General features: G+C 27.3%; 1 protein-coding gene across 1 annotated transcript in view; it reads right to left on the minus strand.

Annotated features, from left to right (window-relative positions):
- cog3 (component of oligomeric golgi complex 3) overlaps positions 1–24,761 on the minus strand; it is a 34,869-nt gene extending 10,108 nt beyond the window's left edge. The window contains exons 1-17 of the mRNA XM_051119645.1: positions 24,566–24,761; positions 20,731–20,877; positions 16,788–16,849; positions 16,402–16,567; positions 13,729–13,803; positions 13,558–13,650; positions 13,338–13,463; positions 13,164–13,244; positions 13,033–13,076; positions 10,579–10,705; positions 10,078–10,169; positions 7,541–7,680; positions 7,293–7,453; positions 5,679–5,784; positions 5,490–5,596; positions 4,594–4,683; positions 2,757–2,877 (exon numbers count right to left, since the gene is read on the minus strand). Of these exons, the coding sequence (XP_050975602.1) occupies positions 2,757–2,877; positions 4,594–4,683; positions 5,490–5,596; positions 5,679–5,784; positions 7,293–7,453; positions 7,541–7,680; positions 10,078–10,169; positions 10,579–10,705; positions 13,033–13,076; positions 13,164–13,244; positions 13,338–13,463; positions 13,558–13,650; positions 13,729–13,803; positions 16,402–16,567; positions 16,788–16,849; positions 20,731–20,877; positions 24,566–24,751 (1,924 nt within the window). The 5' untranslated portion in view covers positions 24,752–24,761. The remainder of the gene's footprint in view (positions 1–2,756; positions 2,878–4,593; positions 4,684–5,489; positions 5,597–5,678; positions 5,785–7,292; positions 7,454–7,540; positions 7,681–10,077; positions 10,170–10,578; positions 10,706–13,032; positions 13,077–13,163; positions 13,245–13,337; positions 13,464–13,557; positions 13,651–13,728; positions 13,804–16,401; positions 16,568–16,787; positions 16,850–20,730; positions 20,878–24,565) is intronic.

Raw genomic sequence — 24,761 nt, forward strand, 5'->3', positions numbered from 1 at the left:
GTCAGTAAGTATTTAATATATCTTAACATTCTTTTACATGTTGTTTCTTAACAAAGGTTTCTTTTGATATCTTCATTTTTAAGCCCAAGTAAAGTACAGTTTCTGAGATATGGGGATCTTAATGTGGCTCCATGACATTTTTGTAGAAGGTAAAAATGTCCTGAGATTTGAAGCCAAATTACAGGCTTTGTAAATGACTCTAGAAATATGGCAGTGCCATTATTTTTCTTTTATGCAGAGATCTGTATATCTATTAGTAAAATTGTCTGTCTTTAACAACCTTTGTTGCATTATGTGCCAAAGGTGATCATTCAAAAACAGTAAAAAGTACTTTGTTTTTTTTTTCTGATGTTTGCATGCCTATAACTCAAGATGTATTAAAGATATCTTAACATCCTTTTAGATGTTGGTTCTTAATAAATGTTTCTTTTGATACCTTAATTTTAAAGGTCCAGTATGGTTTAGTTCCTGAGATATGGGGATCTTAATTTGGCTCCATGATTTTTTTGTAGAAAAGGGGCAAAATATCCTGACATTTGGAGCCAAATTGCAGGCTTTGTAAATGACTCTAGAAAGATGGCAGAATCATTATTTTATTTTGACACAGACATTGTTAGATCTATTAGTAAAATTGGCTGACTTTAGCAATCTTTGTTGCATTATGTGCCAATGGTGACCATTCAAAAATTGGAAAAAGTACTTACGCATGTAAGTTTGCATGCCTGTAACTTACGATGTATTAAAGATATCTTAACAATTAAAGGTATTAAAGGTTCTTAATAAATGTTTCTCTTGACATCTCCATTTTTAAGCCCCAGTATGGTTCATTTCCAGAGATATGGGGATCTTAATGTGGCCATGACTATTTTGTAGAGGGTCAAAATGACCTGAGATTTGGAGCCAAATTTTAGGCTTTGTAAATGACTTTAGAAATATGGCAGCATCATTGTTTTATTTTTACACAGACATTGGCAGATCTATTAGTAAAATTGGCTGACTTTAGCAATCTTTGTTGCATTATGTGCCAATGGTGACCATTCAAAAATGGGAAAAAAAGTACTTTCTAATGTATTTTTTCAGATGTTTGCAAACCTGTAACTTCAGATGTATTAAAGATATCTTAACATCCTTTAAGATGCTGGTTCTTAATAGATGTTTCTTTTGATATCTTTATTTTAAAGCCCCAGTATGGTTCATTTCCAGAGATCTGTGGATCTTAATGTGGCCATGACTGTTCTGTAGAGGGTCAAAATGACCTGTAATTTGCAGCCAAAAATCAGGCTTTGAAAGTGAATTTAGAAAGATGTCAGAATCATTTTGTTATTTGTACACAGAGAGTAGTAGGTCTATTAGTAAAATCTGTTGACCAGAAATCCTTGTTGTCAATGGTGAACATCTGAAAATGGGAAAAAGCACTTTTTGCGTTTTTCCCCCAAGGTCTGCATGTCTGTAAGTCAAGATGTATTAAAGAGACCTTAACCGAGACCTTTTAGATGCTGGTTCTTAATAAAAGTTTCTTTTGACATCTCCATTTTTGAGCCCAAGTATGGTTTATTTCCAGAGATATGGGGATCTCAATGTGGCCATGACTATTTCGTAGAGGAGGGTCAAAATGACCCGAGATTTGGAGCCAATTTTTAGGCTTTGTAAATGACTTTAGAAATATGGCAGCATCATTACTTTATGTTTACACAGACATTGGTAGATCTATTAGTACAATTTGCTGACTTTAGCAATCTTTGTTGCATTATGTGAAAATGGTGACCATTCAAAAATTGGAAAAAGTACTGTTTAATGTATTTTTTCTGAAGTTTGCAAACCTGTAACTTAAGATGTATTAAAGATACCATAACATCCTTTATGATGTTGGTTCTTAATAAAAGTTTCTCTTGATATCTCCATTTTTGAGCACAGATATGGTTCATTTCTAGAGATATAGGAATCTTAATGAGGCCCTGACTAATTTGTAGAGGAGGGTCAAATTGACCTGAAATTTGGAGGCAAATTTTAGGCTTTGTAAATGACTCTAGAAAGATGGCAGTATCATTATTTCACTTTTATACAAAGATTGTTAGATCTATTAGTAAAACTGTCTGACTTTAGCAATCTTTGTTGCATTATGTGCCAATGGAGACCATTCAAAAATGGGAAAAAAACGTTTTTGTGCATTTTTTTTCTAAAGTTTGCATGCCTGTAACTCAAAATATATTTAAGATATCACAATATCCTTTTAGATTCTAGTTTATAACAAACTTTTCTTTTGACATGTTCAATTTTATGGCCTTTTATGATTCACTTCTGGAGATAATGGGATCTTGATATGGCTCCTTGAGTAAATTGAAACATGTGGGTCACATGGCACGATACTTTTTTAAAAATCAACCTTTTATCACAATTTCCAATATTTATGATTGTCTTTCTCCAGAAAATATATTTTACACAATTAAACATTTTGTTTGTTTGAAATGTGGTTGATTTGACATTAAACAAGTTACCCACAAAACATTCATTTTTGCCAGTGTTTACTCATATTGAGTAAGAAATCAACAAACAACAGTCTTGAATCTTTGCACTCATTAATGCATGTTTAAAAGAGACATCTTTTTTGTGATCTATGCAAAAAACACTAATTTATATGTGTAGGTGTCGCACAGGTCCAGTCTGTTACACACAATCTGTCAGCACTGTGAACATCTGTAACAAAGAACAACAACCCTTAAAAATTTACCCAAACCTCACAAAAGCATGACTGTTACCTCTGGTTTTCTTCAGATCCAGAGAGATCTCCTTAATGGCGAAGTCGGCGTGGAACGGAGCGATCTGCTCGCGCATGATAAGGAGATGTTTGATAAGGAAGAGCTGCCCGTCTATTTGAGTCTGTGAAGAAAGTACAACAGTCTGTTCAACACGTCTGATGAGATCCAGACACTGTGTTTACTCTCTCAAATTAAACCTTCACTAAAACATTTCTGTTTCTGATAAAGCTTCTCATGTAATTCCTTACCAAATTATACCAGACAATATACCAAAAAATACATATAATATGTGGATATATAGTATATCCAACTTACATAATGTATGCTATATAGCAAATGTCAGCTATATAGTTGTTTGGATCATTGCAAAACGTAAACTATACTATTTTCCAGCTCTAATCTGCTGATTATGACTATGAGATGTGAAGATATTAGGATATACTAAACAATAACATCATGATTTTATGTAATGCTGCTTTGCAACAAGGTGTACCGTGAAAAAGGCTATAAACTGACTTGACTTGAAATTGAACATGGTTAAATGTTGTGTCTGGGTCATTTCCTATAGTGGAATGAATTTCTCAAGACAAATGAATAATAGATAAAAGTAAAAAGTAAAATAAATAAATAAATAAATAAATTAGAAATAAAAAAGAAAAATAAATAAATTGTTTCTGGGGCATTTACTATAGTGGGATGAATTTCTCAAGACGAATAAAAGATAAAAAATAAAAAGTAAAAAAATAAAAAAATTAATAAATATAAAATAAATAAATTAGAAATGACAAAAAAATAATAATAAAAATTTATTGTTTCTGGGTCATTTCCTATAGTGAAATGAATTTCTCGAGACAAATAACATAAAAATAAAAAGTAAAAAAAAATTAAATATATAAAAATAAATATAAAATAAATAAATTTAGAAATAAAAACGAAAAAAAAAAAATTAAATATATAAATATAATTAAATATAGTTTCTGGGTCATTTACTATAGCGAAATGAATTTCTTAAGACAAATGAATAATAGATAGAAAAAAGTAAAAATAATAATTAATAAAAATAAATAAAAAAATAAATTAGAAATAAAAAAATAATACAAATAAATAAATTATTTCAGGGTCATTTACAATATTGGAATGAATTTCTCAAGACAAATGAATAATAGATAAAAATAAAAAGTAAAAAAATATTAATTTATAAAAATAAAAAAATAAATATAAAATAAATGAATTAGAAATAAAAAAGAAAAAAAATAATAAATCTGGGTCATTTACTATAGTAGAATGAATTTCTCAGGAAAAATGAATAATAAATAAAAAAAAAAATATATATATATATATATAAAATAAATAAATTGTTGTTGGGTCATTTACTATAGTGAAATGAATTTCTCAAGACGGATAATAGATAAAAATAAAAAGTAAAAAAAAATTAAGAAAAATAAAAAATAAATATACAATAAATAAATCAGAAATAAAAAAGACAAAAAAAATACAAATAAATAAATTGTTTCTGGGTCATTTAAGATGGTGGAATGAATCTCTTAGGACAAATAAATAATAGCTAAAAATAAAATGTAATTTTTAAAATAAAAGTAAAAAATATAAATAAAACTAATAAATCAGGAATAAAAAAAGCATAATTCATAAAAATAAATTATTTTATTTAAATTCTCTAAAATAAAATGGAAATTGATAAAAAGAAATTTTAAAAATAAACAAATATATAAATAAATTAATACATATTTTCAAAAAATAAATAAATGAACAAATTTAAAATAAGACTAAATTAATGACAAATAAAAATAAATAAAATAAATTGTCTTAAAGGTCTCACCTTGTTCTTCTGAATGACATCAGAGGCTTTGAGGAGAGACTGGATGCAGGCAGACAGAGCTTCCTGTGACAGACCCTGAAACACCGCCCTCTACAGGACACACCACACAAAACAATCATACACTCACTGCTATTTCCAAATTTTTTAATAATAATCTTCCGTCTTTCATAAGGTGAATTTTTTCAACAATATCATAACCACTTGTTAATATATTAACAATAACAACAACATAAAAGAATATTCAACTTTTGCAGTCATTTGAGCAGAATGATACGAAGATGAGTCAGTGTTATTTCAGTATCATTTTAGTTTGTATATATTTTGTTATATTGTTAAATTTTCGATTTTTAATATGATTTTAATATTATTTCTATAGTTTTCATTTAAATTTTTATTAAAGTTTTGTAATTTTGTTTTTAAAAAAAAATCTCTATATACTTATTCTTATTAATTATTTTTTAGATTAATTATAGTTATTTTAGTATTTAAACAAAAAGGAAAAATTTTGAATTAGAATAAGTTTAAATATTTTATTTTAGCTCAGTTCATGTTTATTTTATTCCAAAAAGCATGTGTTTTTTTTTTTTAATGGTTTTAGTTTGTTAACTATAATAACCTCTGGGTGATTAAAAGATGAGAAAACGATCAGCTTTATCAGCATTAAGATTTAATTCAGATTTAGATTTAATAATTAACCACAAGATCAGATAAAGAAGAAAAATCGAAGGCTAAATTATTGAATATTATATTGAATATAAATGAATTATTAAAACAGTGCCACTGGGAAACTACAGCTTGGTCTTTTTGAATTCACAAGTTGTTAATTATTGACTGAACATAATTGTTAATTCATTTAGTAATGATGAATTGATTGATGTTGGTGTTGTAATACTGACGTCTATGCAGCGGTAGAGTTTGGAGAGACACACGAGCGTCCGTCTGACGGTGGGATACCACATGCCGTGAAGATCTGCTGGAGAAACTGTGCTCTGTAAGCGCGAATCTGCAGGAGAAACACAGTACGCGGTCAGCGCGGTCCAGGACGAGTGAGCGTTTTATTGATTAGAGACACCACAAACACACACCAGAGCTCATGAGCTTCTTATTATCAGACTCCTCCAGCTGCACGTCAGAGAAAGAGTTGTTCGAGGTCAACTTCATCTGCTCCTCTTTCAGACTCTGAGCGATTTTCTGCAACAGATAAAGGAGATTTCACTGTTTCAAACACTACTGAACACATTCTGAATGATAACATTGACTTTATTTGCATTTACATTAACAAACATGAAAAATATTAATATGAATTAAATAAAATAAACTAAATTAAATACATAAATACATTTAAAATGAACAAACAATACATACATACTAAAGTAAGGCATAAAAATACATTAAAAATGAAAATAAATACACTTAAAAATAAATTAAAATCAATTCATATTACTGAAAAGCAAAAATAAAAACATTAAAAAATAAAAATAAACAAGTGTATAATAAATAAACTAAAAAATGTAAACAAAAAACTACAGAAATAAAAAATAAGTAAAAAGTAAATGAAAAATTAATGATTTGAAAAAATAATTTAAATATTAAATATTAACATTTAAATATGAAATATTAAAAAACTAAATTAAACAATTGTATAATAAATAAACTAAAAAATAAACTAAAAATGTTTAAAAATTAAAAATAAATAAAAAGGGAAAAAAAAACAATAATTACAAAGATTAAAACAAAATTAAATGAATTAAAAATACTTAAAAGTTAAAAAATAAAGAATTGTATTATGAATAAAATTATTTTAAAATAAAACTACAAAAAATTAAAAAACGAAAAAGAAAAGTTATTTAAAAGAAGAAACATATATCGATAAATTAAAAAATAAATACAAAAACTAATGAAAATGAAATAAAAGAAAACAAAAAAAAAAATTGACAAAACATACAAAATTAGATAAATACATTAAAATATTAATAAATAAACAAATAAAACAATCGTATAACAAACTAAACTAAAAAAAGTAAAAAAATAAAACTACGAAAAAATTAAAATAAAAATGTAAAAAATATTAATTATTTAAAAAATATTTTTAAAAATTAAAAATGAAAATAAATAAAAAGTAAATAAAAAAAGTAAATAAATTAATAATGATCTAAAAAACATACAAAATTAGATAAATACATTAAAATATATAAAACAATTGTATAATAAATAAACTAAACAAATAAACTACAAAAATGTAAATGAAAAATAAATTAAAAAGTAAATGACAAACATATATATATATATATATATATATATATATATATATATATATATATATATAAACAAATGAAAAATAATAAAACATACAAAATAAGACCAATTTAAATATTATTCAAATATTAATATTAATTATTTTTCTTTATTACTTTCTATATTGCTTATTAGTTTTAATTTTTATATTTTCTGCTTCCATGCACATTTGAGTTTAGTGATATTTTGATATTTTTTTGTAGTGCTCTATATATTATAAATAAATAAATGAATAAATGCATATGCTTTAGTTTTTGTTACTTTAGTACTTAGTTACACTTAAAGTAAATGAGAAATGAGAAATGTTGTATGTTATTACAAAACAACTTATTCACCAGCATCCAATATCTAAAAACATTTCACATTTCAGAAGTGTTCACGTGTTAAACGATTTGTTTGCTGACCTCCATCATCTCAAGTTTGTCGGGGTAGGCCAGGTCTCCCGGAGCAGGCTTGTATCCGATGATGTCCGTCTGGATGTAGATGTGCGTCCTGTAGACCAAACGCTCCTGCACGTCCTCCAGCATCTGCTTCACCACAGCGTCAAACGCTGCCAGCTGGACCACTGAGACAAACCGACCAATCACACGTCACAAACAAACAAACTCATTCATTAGAAACACACGGCTGAGAGAGAAACAGGGTTTAGTACCGTTGTTTTGGACGTGATCCTCCAGCATCTCGTTCTTCAGGATCCCACAGAGCTCAGACAACGTCTCCAGATGGACCACATGGATGATCAGAGGCCTCAAGACGTCATACAGAGACACGCAGAGCTTCTCCAAAAGCTCACTATCATAAAAAACATTTTTATTGTTTCAGTCATTATTAAAATAATATAAATATATTTAAAAGCAAAATGACCAAGCTTGTTTTTGGCAAATAAACAAACTAAATAAACAAAAATGGTAAATAAATAAATACAAAAATGACATAAACAAAAAATGTAATTAATAAATAATTCAAATTAAATGAATAAATAATTAATTATAAGTAGATGGCCATTTAACATGACAACCCAAAAAAAAAAAAAAAAGACTAAAATAAAACAAATAAATAAATAAATATAATAAATAAATTGATTTAAAAAAAGAAATAAACAACATAAATATAAAGAATACATTAATAAAAAATAAAATAATTAATTAATAAATAATTAATTAATTGCCAGCCTCTAAAAAGGACAAAAATAAATAAATAAACATAAATATAAAGAATGAATAAATAAAAAAATGATAAGTAATAAAAAATGAAAAAGCAGGTGGTCTTAAATAAAGGACTTAAATAAATAAATAAGAAATGCATAAAATGAATATAAAGAATAAATAAATAAATACAAATAAAAATAAATCAATTAATAAATAATTTAAATTAATTAAATTAATAAATAATTAATTACTTAAATGCAGATGGTCATTTAACCTGCCAGCCTCCAAAAAAGGACTAAAATAAAATAAATCAAATAAATCAATAAGAAAGGGAAAAAAACAAAAAATATATATAAAATTAATATAAAGAATAAATGAATACAAAATAAAAATAAAACAATTAAAAAATAATTACAATTAATTAAATTAATAAATAATTAACTACCTAAAAGCAGATGGTCATTTAACCTGCCAGCCTCCAAAAAAGGACTTAAATAAATAAATAAGAAATGCATAAAATGAATATAAAGAATAAATAAATACAAATAAAAATAAATCAGTTAATAAATAATTTAAATTAATTAAATTAATAAATAATTAATTACTTAAAAGCAGATGGTCATTTAACCTGCCAGCCTCCAAAAAAGGACTAAAATCAAATAAATCAATAAGAAAGGGAAATAAACCAAAAAATATATAAAATGAATATAAAGAATAAATAAATACAAATAACAATAAATCAATTAATAAATAATTTAAATTAATTAAATTACTTAATAATTAATTAATTAAAAGCAGATGGCCATTTAACCTGCCAGCCGCCAAAAAAGTTTATTTATTAAAATAAAATAAATAAATAAATTGATTAAAAAAAAATAATAATAACATAAATATAAAGAATACATTAATAAAAATAAAATAATGAATAAATAATTGATTAATTAATTAATAGCAGATTGCCAGCCTCCAAACAGGACAAAAATAAATAAATAAACATAAACATAAAGAATGAATAAATTAAAAAAAAACGATAAGTAATAAAAAATGAAAAAGCAGGTGGTCATTTAACCTGCCAGCCTCCAAAAAAGGACTTAAATAAATAAATAAATAAGAAATGCATAAAATGAATATAAAGAATAAATGAATAAAAATAACAATAAATCGATTAATAAATCATTTAAATTAATTAAATTAATAAATAATTAATTACTTAAAAGCAGATGGTCATTTAACCTGCCAGCTGCCAAAAAAGGACTAAAACAAAATAAATCAAATAAATCAATAAGAAAGAAAAAAAACAAAAAATATATATAAAATTAATATAAAGAATAAATTAATACAAAATAAAAATAAAACAATTAAAAAATAATTAAGATTAATCAAATTAATAAATAATTAATTACCTAAAAGCAGATGGTCATTTAACCTGCCAGCCTCCAAAAAATATGTATTTATTAAAATAAAATAAACAAAATACATAAATTGATTTAAAAAAGAAATAAACAACATAAATACAAAGAATACATTAATAAAAATAAAATAATTAATAAATAATTAATCAATAGCAGATTAATTGCCAGCCTCCAAAAAGGACTAAAATAAATAAATAAATAAATAAATAAATGAATAAAAAAAAAAAAAATACATAAAATGAATATAAAGAATAAATGAATAAAAATAAAAATAAAAATAAATCAATTAATAAATTATTTAAATTAAATTAATAAATAATTAATTATTTAAAAGCAGATGGTCATTTAATCTGCCAGCCTCCAAAAAAGGACTAAAATAAAAGAAATAAATAAAAGAAATCAATAAAAAAAGAAATAAACTAAAATATAAATTAAAAAAAATGAATAAAACAAAATTAAAAATAAAAACAAACGAACAAATAAATCAATCAATCAATCAGTCTAACACGCTGTGTTTCTTGGTGTAAAGAAAATAATTGTGGGTCAGAACAATGTGACGGTTAACGATGAGAGATCTTTCATGTTTGTGTAAACTATTGCTTTAATCAGAAATGAGTTTCTTCACTCACTCCAGTTTGGACGTGGGTTTGGAGAAGAACTCGTTGTAAAGCTGATGCTCGTCCTGACACACGTGGACCATGAACGCACAGCCGCTGCGCACCTGAAACAACAAATACGATCGCTTGCTGAACGTCACAAATAAACACAGTATGAGTATTTATGACAGCTGGAACAGACTTTCAGTCAAACATAAACAAAAGCAAAAACAAAATGGCAAAAATGGTCATTCTGGACCTTCACAACCTTTGCCAAATATAACGCTAGGGAAAACAAAAAATGCAAAAACAAATAACTAATTTTGTCTACGTAGGCTCTTTTTTTTCTAAAACCTCCAAGTTATAAAATGTTCAAATGCACAAACTTTTCCGCTTTTGAAAATTAATGTAAACATCATCATCTATTGTAAATAGCAGGAAAAAATAATATACATACAAAAGTCCCATGATCAGCAGATGATGTGTTGAGGTAAAAACTCATATGGTAAGTATGACAGTATGTGGTTTCCTCACCAGAGCGCAGTGATCCTTGTTGTTCTGGCTGGTGAGATCTGTGATGGTGGAGTTTATACTGGGACTGAGCAGAACGTCCCTCTGGTCCAGATAACACTGATGAATCTCATCCAGCAGCTGCTGATACCTGACAGACACACACAGTCACGGTTCACAGTGCATTTCATCTCATTACGTGATAGTTTGTTTCAAAACAGCATGAAAATAAGAAAAATACACAGAATTAAAAAGAAATAAACAGAGTTACAAAACAAAAATAAAACAAATAAAATAAATGAGAACAACGTAATTACATAAAATTAATTAATATAAATCATAAACAAACACAATAAAAAATGAATACAAAAAATAAACTAAAAAATTAAATAAATGCATTAAATAAATTAGTTAAATAAAAATGAATAAAAATACTAAAACAAAAACTAAAGAAATTATTTTAAATAAATCAATAAAAATGAATAGATAAACTTAAATAAACACAGTAATAAAACAAAAATAAATAAAACAAATAAAATAAATGGGAACAACGTAATTACATAAAATGAATTAATATAAATCATAAACAATTAAAAATGAATGAATACAAAAAATAAAACAAAAAATAAAATAAATGCGATCAAATAAAATTGTTAAAAATAAATAAAAATACAAAATAAATAAAAACTAATAAAGAAATTATTTTAAAATAAATCAATAAAAATGAATAAACTTAAAAATAAGCAGTAATAAAACAAAAATAAATAAAACAAATACAATAAATGAGAACAACGTAATTACATAAAATGAATTCATATAAATCATAAACACAATTAAAAATGAATGAATACAAAAAATAAAATAAAAATAAAATAAATGAGTTAAATTAAAAAGAATAAAAATACTAAATAAATAGAAACTAAAGAACAATAAAAAAATGAATGAATCCAAAAAATAAACTTAAAAAAAAAAAATGTATAAAATAAATTGGTTAAAAAATAAAAATACTAAATAAATAAAAACTAGTAAAGAAATTATTTTGAATAAATCAATAAAAATGAATAGATAAACTTAAAAATAAATAAATACAAAAATAAAAAAGTAAAATATCTACATAAAATAAGTTACAAAAAAATAAATAATAAAAATGTAATTAAAAAAAGAAATCTAAAAATTTAAATATGGTCTCATTTGTGCAACTATATATGCATAAAAATGAGAATTATCAGAACCTAAAAATAAATACATACAAAAATAAAATAAAATGTAAAATATATAAATAAAATAAATGTACATAAATTACATAAAATAACATTAATACATAATTAAAATATAAAACCATGCGAACAAACAAAAATAAACAAAAATATTATTCTCTCATACTGTGTTTTGTGATTTTAATGCTGTTTAAATAACTAAAAATGAAACAAAATTACTAAAACTTTAACTAAAATAAAGATGAAAAAGGAAAATATAAAAATAAAAACTTATTTAAAACTTTATTTAAAAAAATATTACAGTAATTATATTAAATTAACCCTGATTCAAAAGTCCCTTTGCTTTATATGTTTTAAATGGGGGAAAAAAAAAAAATCTAAAACGTTAAATATGTTAGATGTTCAACTATATATGCATAAAAATGAGAATTATCAAAACTTAAAAATAAATACATACAAAAATAAAATAAAAAGTAAAATAAAAAAAGTAAATAAATTACATAAAATAAATAAATTATAAACAAAATAAAATATATAAACAAAAATAAACAAAAATAATTAATAAAATAAATAAACATTAATAAATAAAATATAAAACCATATATAATTCGATCATACTCAAAAGTCCCTTTGTTTTATATGCTTTAAATGGAAAAAAATTCTAAAATGTTAAGTACGTTAGATGTTTATCTATATATGCATAACAATAAGAATGATCAGAACTTAAAAATAAATACATACAAAAATAAAATAAAAGTAAAATATATAAATAAAATGTAAATAAATTCATCAAATTAACAAATTATAAATAAACAAAATAAAATATATAAACACAAAAATAAACTAAAAATATATTAATAAAATAAATGAACATTAATAAATAAAATATAAAACCATATGAACAAACAAAAACAAACAAATAAATATTATTATATAAATATAATATCACACTGTGTTTCAACTATCAACATTTGTGATTTTAATTTTGTTTAAATAACTAAAAATGAAACTAGAATTAAGATAAAAAAGGAAAATATACATAAAAAACTGATTTAAAATAAAATACAAAATATTACAGTATCTCAATTAAATTGAAGTAACTCTGATTCAAAAGTCGTTTTGTTATACATGCTTTAAATAAAAAAAATAAAAAAAATTTTTTAAATATGGTCTCATATGTGCAACTATATATGCATAAAAATAAGAATGATCAGAAAAAAAAAAAAAAAAAAAAAATCTAAATACATTTTTGATCACTCACTCTGGGATTTTGTCAGACCGCTGTTCAACTTGTTCAATCAGCCTCTGAAACAAAAACAATCATACTATGAAAAATATTTATGCATAAACCACTGATTTGGTGTCAAACGAGTGTTTGCACACAAGACTCACCCGAACTTTGGGTGCGGCTGCTCTGAACTTCACATAATAGAGCGTGAAGGCGTTGTCTGCATTTGGAGCGCCCAGCGGGTCCTGCTCAGATCATGTATACAATAAACAAACAGGAAATGACACAACCATCTGTGCTCAAATCATCAGCAAGTCTTTGGTTTCTGTTAAGCGTACCCGTTTGGTCAGCTGAGCCGTGAGGTTCTGCAGGGTGCTGACCGTGTGGCTCTTGATCAGGTGCATGGCTTTGGACAGACACTGCTTGAATTTGGTGAGATACACTGGGTAGTCTTTAAAATTGGGCTGAAAGAAGGAACATGCACGTGTGAAAGATTGAAACATTCTACTGGAACATAAGAGGAGAATATTGCAACATTGTACTAAATGTTTCATTTACATGTGATGAGACGTATTCTATGCATTCGTCTAATTTGGAAAGCATCGGGATGAATCCTTCACCGTTCACCGATAATGTCGGGGAGTTTAGTTTCTATAAGAGAGACACATGAGATTAATAAACAAACAAATGCGTGGCAAATACAGTTTGGAAACAGGAGTAAAGCATTACCGTGTTTATGTTTTCCAGTTCATTAAAGTACGACAGTTTCTCTTGGATGCTCTCAGCCAGATCCACCAGCTCTGACTGTCCACAGAAGAGAGAGAAAACACATAAACATCATTTAGCATTATCAGCATATAAAATACATACATACGAGTAAGATAAGTCAGTAAGATTTTGAAATATTCTCTTCTGCTCACCAAGGCTGAATTTATTTGATCATAATACAGTAAAAATTGTAAAATATTATTACAATTTAAATGTTATTGTCTTCCGTGTGAATATCTGTTAAAATGTAATTTATTTCAGTAATCAAAGCTGAATTTTCAGCATCATTACTCACATGTATCACATGATCCTTCAGAAATCATTCTAATATACTGATTTGCTGCTCAAGAAACATTTCTGAATATCAATGTTGAAAACAGTTGTGCTGCACAATAATTTTGTGGAAACTAATACATTTTATTTTTCAGGATTCACAGATGAATAGAAAGTTCATACGAGTTTGTTTGAAATATAAATCTTTTGTAACATTATAAAGGTCTTTACTGTCACAACTGAATTCTTGCCCCAAAAAACATTGCTAATAATCAGAAATGTTTCTTGAGCAGCAAATCAGCATATCAGAATGATTTCTGAAGGATCACGTGACACTGAAGACCAAATAATGATGCTGAAAATTCAGCTTTGATCACAGAAATAAATAATTGACATTTTAACAGATATTCGCATTGAAAATGGATATTTTAAATTGTAGGGCCCTATGAAATCCATTTTATTTTTCCCAAATTTCGTTTTTTACATTTTAATTTGTCTAGGCTGTTTTTTTTATGGTTAAATTACATTTTATTAATCAAAAAGCAAGTCTAATTAATTAAAAAATCCGTACGAAATTCCGTGACATGAAATTCTGTGACATTATTCAGTAATTTCCATTTTTATGACTGGATTCCGCAATTCCTTCTGCGTTTTCTGAATCATAGGGCACTAAAATTGCAATAATGTTTAGCAATTTGTGCAGTATTTATCATCAAATAAATGCAGCCTTGAGTGAGCAGAAGCGACATCTTTCAAAAACACACACACACAAAAAAAAAAAAAAAAAAATCTCAATTATTACAAACTTTTGACTGGTATGATTTTTCTGGACTTTTTAAACTTTTTTTTTGCACTTTTTTTTAATGGTTAAATTACATTTTATTAATCAAAATGCAAGTCTACCAAATCCTGTTTAAGCATGTCTAATTATTTGAATGCGTAAAAACAACTTAATTTATTAAAGTTTATTCTTACAATATTTGTACAATATTTAATTAATTATATATATATATGAATTAAATATTAATTTATATTTTAATCAAATGAAAATTAAACAAACTTTATTTTTTGGCAAAGTTACTATTAAAATTAAAACATGAAAAAAATATTGTGTGATTATTCCTTAATAATTATCAAAAAAAAAAAGTTTTATCAATTTTAGTAATAACAGTAAGTAGTAGTATTACATACATTCTACTAAACAATAGTAATATGTGACCCTGGACCACAAAATCAGTCTTAGTTAGCAAAGGTATATTTGTAGCAATAGCCAAAAATACATTGTATGGGTCAAAATGATCGATTTTTCTTTTATGCTAAAAAACATTAAGATATTAAGTAAAGATCATGTTCCATGAAGATATTTTGTACATTTGCTACGTAAATATATACCAAAACTTAATTTTTGATTAGTAATATGCATTACTAAGAACTTCATTTGAACAACTTTAAAGGTGATTTAGACTTTTTTGCACCCTCAGATTCCAGATTTTCAAATAGTTGTATCCTAGCCAATTATTACTGGCTATTATTTATTAATTATAAAATAATAATTATTATTATTATCCTACCCTAACAAACCATACATCAATGGAAAGCTTATTAGCCTTCAGATGATGTATAAATTGAATTTGTAAAAAACATTACTCTTATGACTGGTTTTGTGGTCCACGGTCACATATATGTCTTCAAGTTAAACCGAACGTTTGTTTATGATGTAATGATAGTTTCACACAAACGGAGACATACAGAAAATGAACAATTTATATTTAAATTGTATTTTGCTTAAATATATAGAAATACTAGTGCATATCACAATTTGATTTAAGTGTAATGACCTACTTTTGATTAATTCATCCAAACTTTGACAAATTCTGTTTTTATGACTGGATTTGCAGAAATCACAGGGCCCTATAAAAGTATCAATTTCTTTTTTTTTTTTTTAATAAATCTTACTTCTTATTTCAATCTAACTTTTGAATGGTAGTGTATCATGGTTCCCACACAAAAAAACGGGCAGCACAACTGTTTTCAACACTGATTATCATAAATGTTTCTTGAGCAGCAAATCAGCATATTAGAATGATTTCTGAAGGATCATGTGACACTGGAGTAATGATGCTGAAAATTCAGGTTTTGATCACAGAAATAAATTACATTTTAACAGATATTCACATAGAAAACAATTATTTAAAATTGTAATAATATTTCACATTTTTTACAATATTTTTGATCAAATAAATGCAGCCTTGAGTGAGCATAAGAGACTTCTGTCAAAAACATAAAAAATTTTGACTGGTACAGTGTGTATAATGTGCACATGTGTGGTTAAGAGGCTTTATGAGTGAAGGAACATCAGACCTGCTCCTTTAGCAGCTGTTCACAGGCCTCATGAAGCGTTCCTGTTTTTGTGGACACAAAGAGGTACTGCTTCTGCAGAGAATCCAAATGCTCCAGCGCAGTGTTCACGTCGTTCAGTATGGCGTCGCACTGCTCCTGATAACCGTTCAGAACATCTCGGGTCTTCCTGCGGAGGAAAGCACAACTCATTCAGCTTTTACGTCAATATGGCCTTTGTCAACAACCACTTTTGCTGCTATATTTAAAGGAACACCTACCTAAACAAATTTAAATCCGACGGGATACAATTTAAGTTGTTAATAACTCATAATGACACACACAATGAAAACATCTCATATTATATAATCACAGCAGCAGCTCTCAAACAATAGGTGATGAGCACACACCTGTACTTAGAAGCTTCGTCTTGATCCATCTGAACCTGCAGCTTTGAGAACCAGGAAAAAAACTGACAGACAGATGATGTCATTAGTCATGTGACGCTGATGATGTCATTCATCCTTTGTACAACAACAGATTAAAAAAAAAAAAAAACTACAGAGAGTCATTCATTAAAAGTGAAGCATGTAATATTTCTTGTTAAAATACAACTTAAGCACTTTACTTCTCTACTGTTTTTTTAATATGTGACCTGGACCACAAAACCAGTCTTAAGTAGCATGGGTGTATTTGTAGCAATAGATTATAGAATAGATATTGAAGCAATACAATGTTTGGGTCAGAATTATCGTTTTTTTTCTTTTATGCCAAAAATCATTAGTATATTAAATAAAAATCATGTTCCACGAAGACATTTAGTAAAATTCCTACCGTAAATATATCAAAACTTAATTTTTGATTAGTAATATGCATTGCTAAGAACTTCTTAAAGACATCTTAAAGGAGATTTTCTCAATATTTAGATTATTTTGCACCCTCAGATTCCAGATTTCCAAATAGTTGCATCTCAGCCAAATACTGTCATATCCTAACAAACCATACATCAATGGAAAGCTTATTTACTCAGCTTTCAGATGTTGTATAAATCTCAATTTCAAAGAAAATTGACCTTTATGACTGGTTAAGTAACACAGTCAGTGTTTATCCATTATCAACAGCTACACTGATGTTAGACGGACGACCTCAACATTTATGAGTCTATAATCCCAGAAACGAAAACATATTTTTTCCATTTTTAGTAAAATGTCTGAACTTTTGGCAGTTTGGTAAAGCAATGAGTCATAAAAATACATCAAATTCACATACTGTGCACGACAGAACAAATACCTGCCAATGGGCTCAGAAAAATCCACAATTCAAAGGAAAACAAGCTTTTATTCCTCACTGGCAGATATTTGTTTTAATCGAACTCACTTCATTTTGCTTAAATTCTCAGAAACAAGACTTCATGTCTTCATTTTGCATCTTCATTAAATGCATAATGATTTAAAGATGTTTAGATGTTTGAATTGGAAAATATAAATACTAAGACAATAATTTTTTGCAGTGCATGCAACATTTAACGGCAAGACTTCATGAATTTAAGACTTTCTGCTCCAATTTAAGGCCTTCTTTGTGAAAGGGTGAATTAAGACTTTTTTTATAACCCTGAAACAGTACAGTACACTATGTTTGTTACAGTATGCTATGCCATTCTGCAGCGGTTTTAAGTATTATGCACAATGAATTGTACATAATAAGAAAATACAGTGAACTTGAATTTTTATGCCCGCTTTAGGGGTGAAATTTGACTAGGTTATGCTTATGTGTGAGCCTAAGCAGCAATAAAATCATTTCTTCCACATTTTCAATTCAGTTCTGAGTAAAATGTCTGAACTTTTGGCCATTCTGTAAAGTAATAAGTCATAAAAATACATAATTAACATACTGTGTACATTACACATAATATACACTGCCCTCCAAAAGTTTGGGAATGGCCTAGAAAAGTGGGGTTTTGGACAATATTGGCATGAATCATTTTTCATTTGTGATAACTGTGCACTGATAAGGGACAACACAAACTGCAAAAAACATATTTTATTACATAAACAGTTTACACATAGAAAAAAACTTACATTTTCGATTCATCAAAATATCCAGCATTAGCAGCTATTACAGCTCTGCATAGTCTGGGCCTAAATTCATTGTATTCTAAACTTAATTGGCAATCGATTGTTGAAGCTTTTAAGGTGTGCTGACCCAAAAATCTTTTAAAAACCTGGGCCAACTTTAAACCAGTAACCAGGCATCACAGCTGGCAAAGGGGCATGTCTGACTTTGACATGTATATATTGCCATTATTATGTAATCAAAATGAAAATTATTACTGCTGCTCTTCAATGATAATGTCAACTTACTTTAATGTATTTGCACCAAAAAATGATAAGGATTTATGTTGATATTGTCCAAAAACACACTTTCCCAGGGGTGTTTCCAAATTTTTGGAGGGCAGAAATATTAAGAGCACTATGTCAGTAATCTGCTAATCTAAAAATGTAATTATTGTTAGAGCTGCTTTACAGACAAATTAAAATTTGTCTCATTTCTGAAGTTTGCATTAATGATTCTTGAAGCTGCTTTAAAAACAACCAGTATTGTATAAAGCGCTATAGAAATAAGGGTGAATTGACCTTATATATATATATATATATATATATCTATCTTATGCTCATCAAGACTGCATTTATTTGATCAAAAAATACAGAAAAAAAACAAAACAAAATGTTATTACACCATAAAGTAATGTTTTTTATTTTAATATACTTTAAAATAGATTTTTATTCCTGTGATGCAAAACTGAATTTTCATCAGCTGTTACTCCAGTCTTAAGTGTCACATGATCCTTCAGAAATCATTCTAATATGCTGATTTATTATTAGAATAATCAATCTTGGAAACACTTCCACTGCCAAAACTTTTTGGAACCTGTGATTCTTTTTTTCAGGATTCTTTGATGAATAACAAGTTTAAAAGAACAGCATTTTTTTAAAGGGGTCATCGGATGCTAAGTTCACTTTCTCATGTTGTTTGAACATTAATGTGTGTTGTCAGTGTATGTACAAATCTACCCTATAATGATACAAATCCACGCAGTGGTTTTTAATTAATCTGTAAAAATAAATCCTCTTTTTCAAATCGAGCCATTCTCAGATGCCTGTCGTTGTGGCGTCACACCCACAGAGGCCGCTCCCACGATGAGCGTCTTACCTAAGATCGGCTGTAACAGTCCATGCTCTTTGTTTTGATGCCGGAGCAGGGATGTAAGTTAGACAAGAATATCTCCGATTGAGCGATTGAGGTGTTGTGTTGCTGGATGTAATAATGAACATAGTGGTCGTCATTTACTCCCAACATCTGAGCCACTGAAGATGCAGTGGATTATGTTTGTTTGTTTGTGAATGCACCTCCCGATCTACATATATCCGTCTATGTTCGCACAAATCATTCATGATCCAGCTTCACTTACAGCAGAAGTGAGTGTAAGGTTTCTTTATGAATCTTTGCGATCGTCTTTCCTAATAATGTGCTAGTTAGCAAGTTTAGCGGCTAAACACGGCTAAAGTAAACAGGTTCGTCACTCCACAGAGCTCATTTGTATTTAAAGCAGCCTCGACCAGAATGAGATGATTTTTGCAGAGCTGATTTTGACAAGGTAAAAAGGGTGTTGTTTTACACTAACATTAAGAATTTTTTTTTAACCAAAGTATATTATAGACTTTTCATTAAGACCCTAAAGAATCATATCAACTTGTGGAAAATGTTAGAAAAACATTTTTACAACATAGTTAGAAAAGATTTCTATTTTAAATAAATGCTGTTCTTTTTAACCTTTTATTCATCAAAAAGTCCTGAAAAAAGGAGAACAGGTTCCAAAAATATATATTAAGCAATACAGCTGTTTCCAGCACTGATCAGCCTATTAGAATGATTTCTGAAGGATCATGTGACACTGAATACTGGAGTAATGATGCTGAAAAAAAGTTTTGATCACAGAAATAAATTCAATTTTGAATGTATATTAAAATAGAAGAACATTGTTTTACATCGTAATAATAGTTCACAATATAATATTTTTATATCAAATAAATGCAACATTTTTGGGGGTTTTTTTGTATTTTTGACCAAATAAATGCAGTCTTGATGAACATAAGAGACTTCTTTAAAAAACATTACATGTCTTACTGATCCCAAAATATATATATATATATATATATATATATTTATTTATATGTTTTTATGCAGTATGCAATGCTAACCCTGTTTGAGTTCATTTATTTGGAGCTGGACTTTATTTCTCATGAAACAGTAGTAAACATACAGTCCAGCTGTAAACGAGTGTGCGTGTGTCACCTGCTGAGCCGTCTCGATCCTGTCGTTCTGCAGCTCCAGCATCTGAAAGCCCTGCAGAAGCACCTCCTCCGTGGACTCGGGCAGAGTCGCTGTGAACGTCGAGCGCAGAGAACGAGACGTCAGACTGCAGATGTCCTCGATGGGCAGCTGAGGAGACATTCAGAGCATCTCAATTACTCTCAAAACACCAAACACAAATGATTAAGAGTGAGGAACGTCTGCTGCAACGGATCAAATGATTTCTAAACTGAGTTTGTTAGAAAGTGACAGAAATGCAAATGCCTGAATGCCAGTGAATTATGATTAGACAACAAAATATGGCAGCAGGTGTCATTTATTTTAAAGCACACTTAAAACATTTGACAAGACAAAGTTTCATTCACAGGTTTATTAGAATGCAAAAAGGAAAACAGCATATTTCAAAAGCAAACATACACTGATTTTGTAAAATTCATTACATCTTTAAAGCTTAACATCACTTACATCTGTTAAATCACTGAGATCAGGTGTTTTCAATTTTTTAGATGCCACAGATCCCCAAATATTAACATACAAAAGCTGACATATTTTGCAATACAGTTTCATTTGCACAGAGACAATTTTTTCTACTCATCATAGTTCTATACTGATGTTTAATTTGTTTAATTTTTTATTATTAAATTAAATGCATTTATGTATTTAGTTTAATCTAATTTTTTAATATTAATACATTTTTATCCTCTTTTTCTCCAAACTTTTTCCCAGGACCCAGAAATTCATAATATTATTTATTATCTCAATGAAATAATTTACATCAGGTGTTTTCAATCTTTTAAATGCCACCGACCCCCAATATAATCATCCTTGTGCAAACATAAAATGTGAAAAAAGTCATACATTTTCATGTATAAAGAGAGAAATTTATACTGTAAAAAAATTCAGTGAAAAAAAAAGAGTCTAAAATATTTAGGAAAAATTAGCATTTGCTTATTCTTTTAAATTAAAAGTATTTATTTATTTAGTTTAATTAATTAATTTATTTTAATATCATTCATTTAGTTTTTTTTTTTTTTACCTTTTTTTCTCTAAACGTTTTCTCAGACCCCAGAAATTCATAATATTATTTATTATCTCAATGAAATAATTTACGTCAGGTGTTTTCATTCTTTTAAATGCCACCGACCCCCAATATAATCATCCTTGTGCAAACATAAAATGTGAAAAAAGTCATATATTTTCATGTATAAAGAGAGAAATTTATACTGTAAAAAATTAAGGTGAAAAAAAAAAAATCAAAAATATTATTTAGGAAAAATTTACATTTGCCTATTCTTTTAAATCAAATGTATTTATTTATTTAGTTTAATTTATTTATTTATTTTATTATCATTCATTTATTACTACATTTTTTACCCTTTTTTAAAAAACTTTTTCCCAGACCCCAGAAATTCATAACATTATTTATTATCTCAATGAAATAATTTACATCAGGTGTTTTCAATCTTTTAAATGCTACCGACCCTCAATATAATCATCCTTGTGCAAACATAAAATGTGAAAAAAGTCATATATTCTCATGTATAAAGAGAGAAATTTATACTGTAAAAAATTAAGGTGAAAAAAAAAAAAGTCTAAAATATCATTGAGGAAAAATTAGCATTTGCTTATTCTTTTAAATCAAATGCATTTATTTATTTATTTAGTTTAATTAATTAATTTATTTTATTATCATTCATTTATTATTACATTTTTTACCCTTTTTTAAAAACTTTTTGCCAGACCCCAGAAATTCATATCATTATTTATTATCTCAATGAAATAAATTACGTCAGGTGTTTTTAATCTTTTAACGCCACTGACCCCCAAATATAATCATCCTTGTGCAAATAGAAACATTTAAAAGAAAGCAATATATATTCATGTATAAAGAGCCAATTTATAATGTAAAATATTTAAGATGAAACAAAAATGTAAAATATTATTTAGGAAAAAAAATTGCATTCGTTTATTCTTTTCAATCAAATGTAATTATTTATTTAGTCTAATCTTATTTTAGTATTATTATTATAATTATTAATTTATTATTACATTTTTACTCTGTTTTTCTCTAAACGTTTTCCCAGGCCCCAGAAATGCATAACATTGCTAATTATCTAATTGAAAAAAAAATTATTTATTTAGTTTAATTAATTTATTTATTTTATAATCATTCATTATTACATTTTTATTATTTATTATCTCAATGAAATAATTTATGTCAGGTGTTTTCAATCTTTTAAATGCCACCGACCCCCAATATAATCATCCTTGTGCAAACAGAAAAGTTTAAAAGAAAGCAAAGGTGGAAAAAATGTGTAAAATATTACTTAGGAAAAATTAGCATTTGTTTATTCTTTTAAGTCAAACGTATTTATTTATTTAGTTTAATCTTACTATTATTTTTTTTTACTAGCATTCATTTATTATTAACATTTTTTTACCCTGTTTTTCCCTAAACTTTTTCCCAGACCCCAGAAACTCCAGAAAACACTTAATATTTCAGTTTCGGTCTGGTGTTTTTAATCTTTTAGATGCCACAGACACCCATATATAAGGAAGTAATACATTTTAATGTGTAAAGAGCCAAATAACCAAATATTTAGTTACAATTAATTAATAATTAGTTTCTAATTCGTTACTTTTTTCAACTCAATGTAGTACTGTACACTGTTAGAAGCATTATTTAATTATGTACTGTATATTTATTTTAATCAAATATATTTAGTTAGTTTTCTCTTTTTTTATTATTTATTTACATTTGTATCCTGTTTTTCTCTAAACTTTTCCCAGACCCCAGAAATTCATATCATTATTTATTATCTAAATGAAATAATTTACATCAGGTGTTTTCAATCTGTTAAATGCCACCGACCCCCAATATAATCATCCTTGTGCAAACAGAAAAAATTAAAAGAAAGCAAATTATTTTCATGTATAAAGAGCCCATTTCTACTGTAAAAAAAAAAATAAGGTGAAAAAATGTGTAAAATATTATTTAGGAAAAATCAGCATTATTTTAAATCAAATGTATTTATTTATTTAGTTTAATTTAGTCTTATTTTTGTATTATTATTATTATTGTTGTTCATTTATTATTACATTTTTACCCTGTTTTTTCATAACATTTAATATCTCAGTTAAATCATTTCGGTCTGGTGTTTTTAATCTTTTAGATGCCACAGACCCCCATATATAATCATCATTGTGTAAACCTGAAATGTAAAAGGAAGTAACACATTTTAATGTGTAAAGAGCCAAATAACTTAGTTTTATTAATAAATATTTAGGTAATATTTAGTTAATATTTAGTTTCTAATACATTACCTTTTTCAACTCAATGTAGTACTGTACACTGTTAGAAGTATTATTTATTTTTGTACTGTATATTTATTTTAATCAACTATATTTAGTTTTTATTATTTATTTACATTTGTATTCTGTTTTTCTCTAAACTTTTTCCAGACCCCAGTTTGAAAGCCCTCAATGTAGGCCACAGGGGATCTGCAGGCCAAAAAGTTTGTGAAGCCCTACTTAAACTAGCAGGTTAAGCATCTTTAAATGCAAGTCTTGTTTAGCTAATCTGACTTATTTACATACGGAATGGTTTACATACGTGGCACCCGTCCACACACTATTAGACTGACAGATCGCAACCCACTAACCTCACCTCACCAAACCCGCCAGATGAGGGTCTGAACAGACCGAGTGTTCACCCTAGTGCACTACAGAGCAGAAGTGTCACTCCAGAGCGAGTGTGTAGATGTGAGAGGACCGTGTTTTGCTGTTAGCTGACAGGCTACTGCTGCACTTCACTCACCTCAGCTGGAAGAAGCGAGACTTCTGCGGCTGCGCGGATCTCGAGAATCGAGTCCGTCTGTTTGTCCGTTAACGGAGCCATTGGATCTGCTCGACGGTCCCAGTGGGACAGTTTCTCCCGAGTTTCCTTATCAGTAAGATCCAGGAGACTCTGCTCTGTGGACGACGCCATCATGGCCAACAACATTCGACGTCAC

The sequence above is a fragment of the Labeo rohita genome, chromosome 9, assembly GCF_022985175.1.
Source record: "Labeo rohita strain BAU-BD-2019 chromosome 9, IGBB_LRoh.1.0, whole genome shotgun sequence".
NCBI classification, from domain to species: domain Eukaryota; kingdom Metazoa; phylum Chordata; class Actinopteri; order Cypriniformes; family Cyprinidae; genus Labeo; species Labeo rohita.